General features: G+C 53.6%; 5 protein-coding genes across 5 annotated transcripts; 2 read left to right on the top strand and 3 right to left on the bottom strand.

Moving 5' to 3' along the window:
- Nucleotides 1–120: 120 nt before the first annotated feature.
- CLAFUR5_07948 (Myosin-1) lies at nt 121–3,981 on the top strand (the record flags this gene model as incomplete). Its single annotated transcript, XM_047907096.1, has 3 exons — nt 121–123; nt 178–3,520; nt 3,572–3,981. 3 exons carry the CDS (start codon nt 121–123, stop codon nt 3,979–3,981), a joined length of 3,756 nt encoding a protein of 1,251 aa, XP_047759599.1.
- Nucleotides 3,982–4,599: 618 nt separating this feature from the next.
- CLAFUR5_07947 (uncharacterized protein) lies at nt 4,600–6,637 on the bottom strand (the record flags this gene model as incomplete). The annotated part of the gene is made up of 3 exons (XM_047907095.1): nt 4,600–6,099; nt 6,155–6,315; nt 6,427–6,637. The coding sequence occupies 3 exons, from the start codon at nt 6,635–6,637 to the stop codon at nt 4,600–4,602; spliced, it is 1,872 nt and encodes a 623-aa protein (XP_047759264.1).
- Nucleotides 6,638–7,737: 1,100 nt separating this feature from the next.
- Nucleotides 7,738–9,452, bottom strand: CLAFUR5_07946 (Folylpolyglutamate synthase; the record flags this gene model as incomplete). The annotated part of the gene is made up of 3 exons (XM_047907094.1): nt 7,738–9,030; nt 9,080–9,211; nt 9,258–9,452. 3 exons carry the CDS (start codon nt 9,450–9,452, stop codon nt 7,738–7,740), a joined length of 1,620 nt encoding a protein of 539 aa, XP_047759208.1.
- Nucleotides 9,453–11,002: 1,550 nt separating this feature from the next.
- Nucleotides 11,003–13,090, top strand: CLAFUR5_07945 (uncharacterized protein; the record flags this gene model as incomplete). The annotated part of the gene is made up of 2 exons (XM_047907093.1): nt 11,003–12,790; nt 12,845–13,090. The coding sequence occupies 2 exons, from the start codon at nt 11,003–11,005 to the stop codon at nt 13,088–13,090; spliced, it is 2,034 nt and encodes a 677-aa protein (XP_047759392.1).
- A 66-nt stretch (nt 13,091–13,156) lies between these two features.
- On the bottom strand, nt 13,157–13,629 carry CLAFUR5_07944 (uncharacterized protein; the record flags this gene model as incomplete). Its single annotated transcript, XM_047907092.1, has 2 exons — nt 13,157–13,202; nt 13,253–13,629. 2 exons carry the CDS (start codon nt 13,627–13,629, stop codon nt 13,157–13,159), a joined length of 423 nt encoding a protein of 140 aa, XP_047759391.1.
- Between the last annotated feature and the right edge of the window lie 528 nt (nt 13,630–14,157).

Raw genomic sequence — 14,157 nt, 5'->3', positions numbered from 1 at the left:
TTGTTCTCATAGCGCATTCTTGCCTCCACGACGGGTGACCAGACTCAGCCTCGTAGACTGGTGCTGGTGGAACAGCTTGCCCAGTAGAAGGGCTCCCCGAAACACATCTGTCCCGCGAACATGGTGCGCAAGGGGGTCATGGTGAGAGCGATGTGGTATTTGCTAACAGTGCTATAGCCCGTCACAAAACGCGCTGGGCGCAAGAAGGATGCAGCGCAGGCGCAACCGCAAGCTGGCGGTCAACCACAGATCCGAAAGGCTGCCTACGAGACGAACAAGAAGAAGGAGGCCGGAGTCTCAGACTTGACGCTGATAAGCAAGATTAGCAATGAGGCCATCAACGACAACCTGAAGCAGCGATTCGAGAATGCCGAGATATACACCTACATCGGACACGTGCTGGTGTCTGTCAACCCTTTCAGAGACCTGGGTATCTATACAGATCAGGTGCTCTCGAGCTACCAGGGGAAGAACAGGCTGGAGATGCCGCCTCATGTCTTTGCGATCGCCGAGAGCGCATACTACAACATGAAGGCATATAACGAGAACCAGTGTGTCATCATTTCCGGAGAGTCCGGAGCTGGAAAGACGGAGGCAGCCAAGCGGATCATGCAGTACATTGCAAACGTTTCAGGAGGCAGCAACTCGTCGATTCAGGAGATCAAGGACATGGTGCTGGCCACGAACCCCCTCCTCGAGTCCTTTGGTAACGCAAAGACGCTGCGCAACAACAATTCTTCACGATTCGGAAAGTACCTCGAGATTCAGTTCAACGCGCAGGGCGAGCCGGTCGGAGCGAACATTAACAACTACCTACTAGAAAAGAGCAGAGTCGTTGGGCAGATCAAAGACGAGAGGAACTTCCACATCTTTTACCAGTTTACGAAAGCAGCGAGTCAAGAGCACAGGACAAATTTCGGAGTGCAGCAACCGACGACATATTCCTACACCGCAAAGAGCAAGTGTTATGATGTTCCAGGCATCGATGATGTGGCAGATCTAAAGGACACGACCGATGCCATGAAGGTCATCGGCATGACAAAGGCGGAACAGGACGATATCTTCCGGATGCTAGCTGCGATCCTGTGGATCGGTAATGTTTCGTTCCAGGAGGACGATCAAGGCAATGCAGCAGTGCGCGACCAGTCGGTGATCGATTTCGTGGCATACTTGCTGGAAGTGGATAACGCACATGTCAACAAGGCTTTCACAACGAGAATCATCGAGACGAGCAGAGGTGGGCGAAGAGGCTCGGTCTACGACTCGCCGATGAACGTTGCACAAGCGACCGCAGTCAGGGATGCCCTAAGCAAGGCCATATACACAAACATGTTCGACTGGATCGTGCAGCGCGTGAACCAGGCTTTGAAAGCTCGAGGCGCCATGTCACACAGCGTGGGAATCCTGGATATCTACGGCTTCGAGATTTTCGAGAAGAACTCTTTTGAGCAGCTTTGCATCAATTACGTGAACGAGAAGTTACAGCAGATCTTCATTCAGTTGACGTTGAAGACAGAACAAGAAGAGTATGCAAGGGAACAAATTCAGTGGACGCCGATCAAGTACTTCGACAACAAGGTGGTGTGCGAGCTTATTGAGGAGAAGAGGCCGCCGGGTGTCTTTGCAGCCTTGAACGATGCCTGCGCGACGGCGCACGCGGATCCCACAGCTGCAGACGGCACTTTCGTGCAAAGGTTGAACGCTTTGTCGGGCAACCCCAACTTCGCGCCAAGGCAAGGTCAGTTCGTCATCAAGCACTACGCCGGTGATGTGAGCTACGCCGTGGAAGGAATGACGGACAAGAACAAAGACCAGCTGCTGAAGGACTTGTTGAACCTGGTTGGACAAAGTGGGAACAACTTTGTGCACACCATATTCCCGCACGAGGTGGACCAGGACAACAGGAGAAGGCCACCAACGGCCGGTGATAAGATCAAGGCGTCTGCTAACGATCTCGTTGCTACTCTCATGAAGTGCACGCCCAGCTACATCCGAACGATTAAGCCGAACGAGAACAAGAGCCCGACCGAATACAACTCGCCAAACGTGCTGCATCAAATCAAGTACCTTGGTCTGCAAGAGAACGTTCGAATTCGAAGAGCGGGTTTCGCCTATCGACAAACGTTTGAGAAGTTCGTCGAGCGCTTCTATTTGCTTTCGCCAAAATGTAGCTACGCTGGTGAGTATACCTGGACAGGCGATGCCAAGTCTGGTGTCAAGCAGATTCTCAAGGACACCTCAATCCCTGCCGAAGAATGGCAGATGGGTGTCTCGAAGGCATTCATCAAAACGCCAGAAACGCTTTTCGCATTGGAAACGATGAGAGATCGATACTGGCACAACATGGCTATCCGAATTCAGCGAGCTTGGAGAAACTACTTGCGCTACCGTGCGGAAGTCGCAACCAGGATTCAACGCTTCTGGCGAAAGAAGACGGGCGGCAGGGAGTTCATCGAGCTTAGGGACGAAGGTCACAGAACATTGCAAGGCCGCAAAGAACGCAGGCGGTACTCCTTGGTCGGCTACAGACGTTTTATGGGTGACTACCTTGGCATCGACAACCAAGGAGGCACTGGCTCGCTCATTCGCAGTAATGCTGGAATCGGCAGTGGCGAGAAGACATACTTCTCGTGTCGAGCAGAACTTCTCGTCGTCAAGCTCGGACGATCAAGCAAGCCTGAGTCACGATTCCTGGTACTCACCAATCGAGCAGTCTACATTGTCAAGCAAGCACTCGTCAACAAGCAACTGCAGATCGTGGCCGAGCGGACGATACCTGTGGGAGCTATTAAATTCGTCAGCACGAGCACGCTCAAGGATGACTGGTTTGCGCTTGGGGTAGGAAGCCCCCAGGAACCAGATCCTCTTCTCAATTGTGTCTTCAAAACCGAGTTCTTCACTCAGCTGAAGCAGGTAACGAGAGGCGCCACACAAATCCAGCTCGCCGAAACCATACAGTACAACAAGAAGCCTGGAAAGCCAGCCACCATCAAAGTTGTCAAGGATCCACAAGTACCGAGAGACGATCTATACAAGAGTGGAACGATCCATACCGGGCCAGGTGAGCCGCCGAACTCTGTCAGCAAGCCAACACCCAAGGGCAGAAGCGTGCCAGGAAAGGCCATCACGAGCGGCAAGCTCCTCAAGAAGAGCACTGGCGGCAAGCTATCTCAACAAGCGGCGCAAAGGTCTGGCCGACCAGTGCCTCAAGCGCAGCCACTCCCTGGAGCAAATGCACGACCCGCCGAACGTGTGGTGCCTCAGCCTATTGCGTTCCAGCCAGTAGCGACACCGCAACCTCGCGCTGTCCCACAGCCTGTTGCAGCTATTCCCAATGGTCATTCGCGCAATGAGTCGGCCTCGTCAGCGCGCGTGCCACCCCCGCCACCTCCGCCGCCGGCTGCTGCTGCGGCGCCGAAGGATCAGTTCAAGGCCTTGTATGACTTCCAGGGCCAGACCAACGGTGAGATGAGTCTGAAGGCAGGTGAGATCATTGTGGTGACACAGAAGGAGGGCAACGGTAAGTCATCTCACAGCACGTTCCTGTACTCAATTACTGACTCTTCCTTAGGCTGGTGGCTCGCCCGTAGACTAGACAGCTCCGGCTCAGGCTGGACACCCGCCGCATACCTCGAAGAAGTCAAACAAGCACCCCCACTACCCCCGCCAACACAGAGCCGACCACCGCCCCCCGGCCCACCGCTGTCCAATGGCGGCATCACCAACGGCGTGGTCGGCGCAGGCAAGAAAGTCCCACCGGCGCCACCAACGAAACGGCCCGCCGGAAGGAAACCAGCGCCAGCACCACAAACACCGCGAGATAGTGGATATGGCACGAATGGAGGTGCGTCAGGGGGGAACAGCGGCGCGGCGACACCGCAAGGTGGAGGTGGTGGTGCCGGGTTGGCGGGTGGTTTGGCTGCTGCGTTGAAGGCACGGCAGCAGGCTATGAACAATGATAAGAGGGATGATGATTGGTAGATGAGTGCCGAAAGTATTTGTCTCTTGAATTGTTTTGACTTGACTTGGTTCGTGCTGGGCGTTCTTTGGCGTGGGATGTTGATGATTCATTTTTAGGATTTGAGGGGGTTGGAGTTGGTATACCACTGGCTGGTTGGTGTTGTGTTTGTGTAGCTGGGGGAGGTGGTTTGTAGTGAATTGAGGAATGTTTGATCGTGGCCGCTTGGGCGTGCATTTAGCAGCAGATTCTTCGTGGCATTCAAGTCGATCGGGTTCGACAGGGTGATGACATGGTCGTTCCTGTGGCAATTTTGGCGTGTCTTGCTGCCTGACCTTATGGAGAACGGACGACTGGAGTCTGCAGACTCGCTCTCCGACTCGAATTCGTGCGGTGAGGGATTGTGGGCAGTTCATGCCGGCTTAGGGTGCAAACGGTGGTCAGTTAGTGTGAAGCCGTGCCAGGTGGAGCTCAGGCTGGGTTTCGCCGCTGGTGTTGTCGTCCATCAAGGTGCAGGATGGATAGATGTTTATTTCGACGACGTATGATGTACAAGAAGATATGGTACCGATGCCGTTGTCTCGAGATGCTACGTAGATGTATATGTAATGTGCATTGGATGCTAGAGTATGGGTCCACAATCAACAGTCCTTGCTCCAATACAACTCAGCATACTTTGGAATCGTCGCATAACTCGTGAAGACGCCGCCAGTGCTGTTTGTCACATTTACCCAATTCGTGGTGTTGCCCTGTAAGTACTTCGCCGCCGCAGCAGCGAAGAAGGTCGTGACATAGACGTCCACCAAGGTCGAGTCATCTGTAATATTCGCAGTCGACACGTTGGCAGCGACATAGTGCGGCGCGCTGTAGTACCCCTGGTTGTAGTGGATAGTGTTATCACCCTCAGTCCCAAAGTCATCCTTCGTGACATAGCCAGCAGTTTCATACAAGCCAGTGGCATTATCGTACGTCGTCTCGGGCAGTTCCTGACGCTTATAGACTGTGTCGGTCTGCATGTTTGCGAGGATATCCTTCGCTACGGACCAGGGTGCGGTCATATACTGCCAGCCGTTCGTGTATGGGTTTGCCTGGTAGGCGTTATCGACTGTGAAGCGACCCTTGAGGAGGTCGTAGCGGAAGCCGCCGGTGTTGGTCATGATGATGCGGGGCGTGTCGTTGCGGTCTTGGGCGTAGACTACGGCGGGGAAGATTTTGGTGGTGAGGTAGTTGAAGAGGTTGTTGGAGGAGGTTACGGGCACATAGTTGAGGTAGTAGTTGTCTGGGGCGCAGCCGATGAGGTGTGTGAGTTGTGGTAGGGAGGAGATGTTCTTGGTGATGTCTGCCGTGATTCCTGTGCCGTAGGGTGTGTCGAGGCCTTGGTTGAGGGATGCGGTGTGCTTTTCGAAGGTTGGCCTGTTGAAGTCCAGGAATTGGCGGCTGTAGGTTAGGCTTGACGATGCAAGTCTGGTGGCATTAATCCTGACACCTCCGGTGGAGTTCGTGGCTTTGCTGGCAGTGATCTTGATATCGCCTGCTCCCATCGGGGACTTTGCTTTAGTCACATTGGATGGCAGGCCATCTATCGACGTCCAGCCTACAGTCTCGCAATATCGTCCAGCTGCCGCGCCCATAGCCGCGGCATCCCACGCAACGGCATCACGAATGTGGCGATGACCACCGAAGATTTGGATGGGAGTATTTGGCTGATAGGTGCGGATAGCATTGTAGATGAGGTTCCACTCGGCAGAGTCACGAAGGGTGATGTGGCCAGAGACTAGAAAGAGGTCGATATCTTTCCTCTGGACCTGCTCGGTGAACCAAGACTGCTGCACTGCGGTGCCGACTGGAGTGACCACGGAGGCGTTGCTGTTGCCAGTGAAGTTGAATATGAACGCGAAAGACATGATGCGGATTCCCATCTTCGTCTCGAAATAGGCATATCGTTCGGAGAACGGCTTCTGTACACCGCCATCGTAGATGTCGACGTTGCTGGTCACATAGCGGCCTCCCCAGTTCGGCGCAAAGTTGTGATATGTATCATTTGCGATTTGAGTGGTGTACAGTTCGTGGTTGCCGATAGATAGTAGATCATATGGCAGTCGCTTGAAGATTGGCAGGGTGAATTTGCCATTGGGCGTAGTCTGTCTGGTTGTCAGCTTTGCTGCTCGATGACGCAGAAATAAGACCTGTCCTTACCACATCACCAAAGCCAGTGCCATCGTGCAAATCACCAGAGTCTACAAGAAGAAGGTCTACTCCCAGGACATCGGCTTTTGCCTTCATCTTGCTAACGAAGTCGGCAAAATCGCCATAGTCGGCACTGTAGTTCTCGTCCAACAAATGACCTGCCAACCATCCTGCCAAAGAGAAAAAATGTTAGCTGTACTCAAGTACGCCGTGGCTATGTCTCAGCAGGTGGCGCCAGGCATGTCTGAGACAAACGATGCCTCCTATCCTTCAGTACATACCATGGGTATCCGTCGTGGAGAGGAAGTTGATCTGGCCCCAGTGAAGGTCCTTGATCTGCTGTGGCAAGGTCTCCAAAGCTCCGGGCTGCGTTCTGGCCATGAGATTGTGAATGAGGTAGCCTCCCATGACCGGTGTGGTCCAGTCATGGTCCTCACATCCTGTGCTCAGGCCAGCGTAGAGTGCTGCCGCCGCGATGAGTCTGAACAACATCGCGGAGAGCGGTCTGCTGCGTGCTCGGATCGTTGTTGGCGACGTCCAGTCCACGAATCGGTACCCTATTCTGCGGGATCGGAGAACACAAAAGTAATAACGAAGCTGAGTCTCGCTACACGATGGAGACGTCTATACTTTATCTACGACTCGTCTGCACATCTGCTTTAGAACGTGGCACCACAGTCGTCGCGACACCGCTTGGAGGCACAGTCGCAGCACAAAAGCAGGAACGAGCCAATCGAACAGCCCTTATCGCGCACACATTGTGCTCGGCGGAGCTTATGCAGGCTAAGGTGGGGTCTTGTGCGTGCTTGTTGGTGAGGTCAGTGGCTCGAGTTGGCCGAGAAAGACTTGCTTGAATTCAAGTGTAGCAGAGCCGTGCGGCCCAGCCCGCACCAAGCACGGACGGTCTGCGATGCGCTAGTGAGATTGTCACGATTGTGCTGCGTGGACCCTTGCTGAGGCTCGGTGCAGCGACTGAAGTGGGAAGGTGAACAGAATGCTGCGGTATGTCGAGCCACGGCGTACAGTGTGGTAGTTGCTGCTCTTGCTAGTACACAACCGAGACGATGTAGCCTCGGCACTCGGCATGAATTGTTCCAGCGAATTTCTTATGCTCTCGCAGCCAATCCAAGCGTCGAATTCGTCCAGACGCCATGTTGCAGCATTCGTATGTGCCCGCTTCGGGAGCTTCGCAGTCGACGAGGTTGTCGTACAACGTGCTGATGTTCGAGCTACACTTGGTATTCACGAAGTGCTCAGAGCGTTAGCAGCAGTCCTACTGTGATGATGCCTTCGATATCGTCCCGAGGGACAACTAGCCGGCCCTCGGCGACGTCAGTATAAACTCGCTTTGCTTTCGGTGACATGGGACCATCTTGAGAGCTCCTGGAATGCGAAGATGTATCGCAGCTGACCAAGACGAGTGCCGGGCACCACAGCGTCCATGTTGAGGTCTGTCAGTGTACGCTCGTACATCTGTCGCGAGGCTCGACGAGACCTCACCAAACGGCACCGTACCGACATAATGATTCAGTGCCTTGCCCGCAGACGCTCGCTCATTGTAGTTGGGCGCAGCCTGCCTGAGGCTCACAGCGTCAATCGGTAGCACTTCGCACCGCATGGTCGTGCTGCAGAAGACGCAAGACTGGACCGACCAGAGACTGACTTCCAGTGACCAGCGTGTGTGCTACACGATCTTCTGCCGCGAATGTCTTCACACGGTTAACCGCACCCGTGATGGTCGGTTCGTGCGTGACTAAGGTGTTCGGTAGATACCTTCGCCAAATGGTCTCGAAGTATAGCGAGCTCTCCGATACCTTGCTTGCGGACTCGACAGCGTCGGCATAGGTGGTGAAGACAACATGTTGCACGTCCACGCTACAGGCTTTGAGCGCCGCTGCTAATTGTTCGAGCAAGGCATCTGCATCTCGGAGCTCATTGATGTGACTGAAGACGACAGTACGACTCACACCTCTCTCCGGTCCAGCGAAGTCCAAACTGGTTTCTTCGAACCATTGAGCAGCTAATGCGATGCTCATTTCGTTGTGTGCCGCATCGAGGAACCAGGTATGTTGTCCGCGAGTAACAGTTTGGTATCTTCCCGGCCAGCTCCATTGCTCGACTCCCATCCTGACGTCTTCCACGGTGAGCTCACCTTGGCCAGCAGGTGCAGTTCTTTCAAGGAACGCTTGAGCAACCGCAGCCGCCAAGCTCGCATTCTTACGCTGCACAGACGGGTTGAGCTGCGAAGCTTTAGCTGGTAACCGTGAATCTTGATCTACCACGATTAGGGATGCTTCGACCTGTTTCGACCGCTGCTGGAGAACATCAAGGGCTGAAGGTGCTTGAGTAGTGGACAGAGCGACCGCGCCTTTTTTGTAGATGCCAGCCTTGTGCCATGCAATGTCCTCGAACGTCGGACCTAGCATGTCAATATGATCCATGCCTAGTGAGGTTACCGCTGTCACGACAGGCTTCGACACCACATTTGTAGCATCGTGCTCGCCTCCGCTGTGGGTCTCTACTATAGTGGCATCTACGCCTTCACGTATGAACACATGAAACGCAAGTAAGGCCCACAGTTGCAAGTACCGTGGCCCACGCTCTATTGGTGATTTGGAAATGTCCAGCTCCGTAGCCAGCTGCGGTAGTAAGTCGTAGACCTCGAAGAAGTATTTGGCTAGGAGATCCCGGGACAGAGGCTGGAAACCAATCCTGATCCGTTCCTCGGGGTAGATGAGGTGTGGCGACGTGTAAAGTCCAATGTTCCTGGGAAAAGAGGTGCGCGATGCATGTGCTCTCAGCATGGACTCGATGAACGAACAGGTGCTTCCTTTGCCCTTTGTACCGGCCACATGGATTATGCTGAGAGCATTCACATCGGCTTCCTAGAATGCGGGTCAGCGCCAGCCATAGTACTCAAAAACAATCTCATACTGTATGTCCCAATGCACTGAGCCATTCTGCCATGCCGACCTTGCTGGGCACGCCGCGATTCTTTGGTGCACTATCAGCAGACGTCAAGGGTCTGTTAGTCCGTCGACGGCTCTCCAGTATTGCCATTGCTTGCTGTCATACTTAGCCAGGGTCATGATCGACTTCCACTGTTCCGCACCTCGTACGTCCTGTCGTCGCCATTGCTCTGGATTGACACGGATACATTCTGCGATGAGCTTGCCATGGGGGAAGCTTGTCTGACTGGATGGCCGAGAGGCACTTTAAAGTCAGCGATCCGCGTACAAGACTGGAAAATTTTGGCCGGTCTGGCCGTTTTGGGTGCGAGTCCTAGCCATGCAAGTCCAGCGTGCATCTCATTGATGGCACTTTCTGCACGCCCCACCACCTTCTCGAGCTCGAGCACGACTCACACAATGCAACAATGTGGTCAGGCTGGAGTCATAAGTGCCACGGTAGGCTGCATCGACGATCTTGGAGGATGAGCGACGAAAACATGAAGATTTTGACGGGGAAGTGAACTGGCAAAAACGCGGTATCACGTGCTGGCGAACGTCGGTCGATGCTTCGTGTTTGGTCCCGCTGATGCACGTTCACATAATCAGGATGTGGTTCAACGTACTGTTACTACTGTAAGACATTTGTGCGCAATGGCCAACGTCCACATCATCATGCTTCGGTACGCACCGCTCCCGCCGCGATGTTTCGGTTCTCTTACTCCACGCCGCATGATCGAACCATTGCGACGTCACCGACATCAATCGAGAACCTTCTCCTAGCCCTGCCTCGACACCATTTGCAAACACTGCGAGAATCATCACGTTCCTGTTGGCATGCATTGTGACAAGAGTCTGGGTCTTGGGTGGTTGCGTCGGGGAGAACTGCGTCGCCAGCAAGCGAAGAGAACAGTCGGCACAGGTACCGAAGGGGCTCGCTCCGTGGTGCCACGAAGGTCATCTTATCATGCGCGGCCTTGCACCGAAAGATGCTCGGCATGCTCCACAGTAGGTCACAGCCTTTGTGCAACAGCAAGACTCTACCTTGTTCTTGGTACTGCAAAGGCCGCTTGAGCAAGATGCCAACGCAAGTGCACGCGACTTGGCCAGTCCCAATGTCTCAAATTTCTTCTGGCCAAGTCTATACAGAGAGCGTCTATACCACATACGCCACTAGGTCTTATAGGTGTACGCACTATCCGAAGTCCGCTCGTGGCTTTGCCAGGGCCATTGAGCCTTCCAGTTCTTCCGATTCAGGCACCAGCACAGCTCGACTTCAGAGAGGCATCTCAAAGGCCTAACGAAACAACATCCTTGATGAGCCTGAACAATCTCGGCGATGGCTTCGAAGTCGATTGAACGGCGGTGGGAAAGATGAACTGGTATAGATAGCCTGGTGCTCTCTGCTCGTGGAAAGGTGATCCTGCAAACAGGTACTCCCGTACCCACATTGATCAGTCAACATGGTTTCAGCACGCCTTTTCGCTCAAGTCTTTTTCGCTGGTGGTGCTCTCGCCAGCGGTCTCTTCGTGCGCCAGCAGCCGGGAGGAACGGTACGGACATCTCATGTCACTGGCAGTCAGACAGGAAGCTGATACATTATTTCGACACAGTGCACCTCGGATGATGCTTGCAAGGAGCCTTGCTCTGCTCCAGCCATCAGAGCTAAGGGTGTGAACGTTACACCAAATGAGGCTGTCCAGGCCGAGGCGATGAGGAGATTCGGCGATGCTCACTGCGAGGAGGGCAAGTGCTCATGTGCTGTAAGTCAAGAGGAAGATGTCGGTGCCATACGTGATCAACAGCTAACAGAGCTTGGAACAGATCACCAGCGATGACCTAGCACAAGACTTCTGCAAATACTGGATCGAGACCGCCAAGGAGGAGTTCAACGGCGCAAGCTACCTTAATGGAGGTGTTGATGCGGACAAGGGCAGCATCTACTGTGTACACGTTACTTTATCATAGGTTGGACCATCAAGAGCTGGACAGATGTTCAAATAGTGTATTATACCCTTCCATCTGTGCGAAATGGTACGCAAGATCCTGGTCACAGCGTCACCTGATAGCGCGGTCCTTCTCAAAGTCTGTCGGCGCGTTCAGCGCGACTTCCAGCACTCATCTTGTCCACAACAACTTCCAACAAGCTGCTCGCCTTACGTTCAGCATGTCATTGCATACGCAAGCGTTGGCGAACACCACGGTAGAAATCTCAGGCGACTTCGAAGATCATCGTGCAGACGAATTGAGAGAGCTAGTAAACAAGCATGGCAGGCAGGTGACCCATTGGCGCGACAAGAATCCTCACTATGTGGTACAATCGAAAGACGGCGTAGATTCGAAGCACATATCGCCACGCAGCTTGTGGAGGCTGATCGAATCGAGGATCGAGGCATTGTCGGTAGCCCAATCCACGAACAGCACGAAACAAGATGGCTACGCCAACGCGCTGAGCAACTTTTGCATGGCCAGTTTCAAGTTCCAACTCGAGAAAGAACTCGAGCGTGTGCCGACATGGATTGAGCCCGTGATAGCATGGAATATGACCGACTTACCCAATCCTATAATAGAGATACGTGGGCTGGGCATCATCAGCAGTCCCATCTCTGTCAGGGAAGCCCGTTGCATCAGCAAGAAAGGAAAACCTGTGGCCGACAGTGCTGGAGGTGAAGCCGTGCAGATCGATCTAGAGCTACTCAAGATCCACAGCCCGGCCTGGGATACCAGGCTTCAGAAAGTCACCGCCGACATGCTCTCGGCGATGAACCTGGGGCAGAGCGTACTGCGATCTGTCAAGCTCCGAGGGTTAGAGGTGGTCTCGAAATCATTCATCACGACCTGTCCTGTTTCGAACTTCACGCTTATTGTTGACATACCATGTCAAAGGGCAGCAGGTATACGGCAAAGTGTCCACGAAGGATGGGCCTGGAAGGCGACCAATCCGAAGCCCGAGTTCATTGTCCACTTCCAACTAGTGCGACCTGGAGTGCTTCGTGAACTACAGTCGGTCAAAAGCGGCTTCTACTGCTCTCTCATCTACGATGTAGATGTCGATGTGCCGCAACCCAGTCGCCAAGCCCCAATTGCTGCCAAGGAACAGGCACGATTGAAGAGTTGCTTGACGAAGTGGGTGGAGCAGCAGCGAGACAGTGAAACCATGTCTCGAACGCTCATCCACACCTTGGGATACTACAGCAGCAAGGTCGTTCCGGAACCTGGTAAGCTACCTGCTGGGGAGCGGTTCCTGCTGGGCGAGTTGCAGAAGCTGTGCTTGCAGCTGAATGTCACGCTTAACCTTGGCGTTATAGAATTGCAGAAGTTTGGTCGAAGACGTATAGATCGTCACGGCGACTATGGCAACTTCGAGGCCAACGGTGAAGAGAAAATAGTGCTCGTGGACTTTGCCACTACCGAGGGCAAGCAGATTGGTGCGGGCTTCGAGATGGGTCTCGATGACTTTATCGACAGCGAATTTTTCGCCGGCCTGGCTGAAGATAACGATGGTGAGTTCGAATCGGAAGGAGAGGAAGAGACTGACGACTCGGATTCGGGTAATGAAGACCACTCGCGCAAGGGTCGAGCTCTGCGTGCGTGGGAGAGAGATAATCCCGATTGGAGAGGGCGTGATGGAGATGGGCGCGAGTGCACCAGGTGGGAAGCTGCCATTCAAAACATAACACAAATATGGAGGCGACTGGTAAGTGCCACTAACACGCCTGAAAGAATCATCTCGTCCCAACTAATTCCACAGGTAATTGTCCTGACGGCGCCAGAGAGACGTCCGGATACAGAGTCGATAGGCAGTCTGACGATGTCAGAAGTTGAAGGAAGCCAGCCGCTGGCCATGCGCGACCCGAACATACAGTCAAAACCCGGCGATGATGCCCAGAACGCTACAGCCGACAGACCAGCGACAAAGAAGCGAACTTCTACTTCGTCTGCGGGATCAGTTAAAAGGCGAAGGAAGCAGAAGCACCATGATGGCAAGCGATATTGAGCCATCCCTTGTTCTTGTGGTGTATAAGTATGCGCGACATGCAATATTTGCACTATGACCGATATCTCAGGGCTCGCCACATTCGCAGTACGGCTTGGTGTCGCATTGAAAACTGAGCAACACATCAGTGCTTATCAAAGATGACCAGACATGATCACATACCATTCAGGAGTACCCCTTCCACACTGAAAGTACCACATGCACACCGCACAGGCCGTCTCATCACACGTATTCTGTCTCTCCTTTGCCTGCAGCATCTTCGCAGCCAGGGGAAAGTTTCTCATAGCAGGAGTAGGTTGTGCTTTCGCCGTGGGTTCCACCGTTGCAGTGGCAACATATTCTCTTGTTCTTGTCTTGGTATGGGACTCAAACTCTAATCTTGTCCTTGTGGTTGTGAAAGTGAAAGTAAGGGTCTCCCGTTCGTCAAGCTCGTCGCCAATCGGTACTTGTTGTACGCCATCGTTGAAGGTGCCGAGCGCCAGGCTGGCTACTGCTGAACTTGCCGAGAGAAAAGTGTAGAGGATGTATTTGAAGAGCATGTTGGTATCATAGTTGGGCCAGCCAATTGTATGAAGAGAAGGAATGGTATGGACAGGAAGGAAGCCGGAGAGTCGTGCACGGCAGGAGAGAATGGATAGGATTGTGATTGGAAAGTGGCTTACCATTCAGACTGCTTTATCATTGACCTTCGAGGAGCATGTGAAACGTTTGGCGCTGCTTTGCCGCTTACACGCATGGAAATAGAGGTTCTGGTATGCGTGTGAGTGGTCTCTTCTGTGTAACCGCTGGCTGTGCCGCTGGGAGCGCTTAAGATAGTCACGATGTGGGGACAACCTGGTGAGGCGATGTTGGCGGCGCTCCTGCAGGAATGCTCATTTCTTGAGCATGAAAAGGTCTATCGCTCGCATATCGGGGTGTTCAGAGCATTGTCATGATGGAGCAGTGTTGTTGGTGATCGCGGAAGTGGTCGAGTTTCTGCCTCGGGCCGGAATAACTTCGGTGCCAAGCATATGCGGGCCGCTCGCACCTTCCCATTCTTCCAATCTCAGATTGTTCGAACGCATTTG

The sequence above is a fragment of the Fulvia fulva genome, chromosome 3, assembly GCF_020509005.1.
Source record: "Fulvia fulva chromosome 3, complete sequence".
NCBI classification, from domain to species: domain Eukaryota; kingdom Fungi; phylum Ascomycota; class Dothideomycetes; order Mycosphaerellales; family Mycosphaerellaceae; genus Fulvia; species Fulvia fulva.
This window is presented reverse-complemented; position numbering and strand designations above follow the sequence as displayed.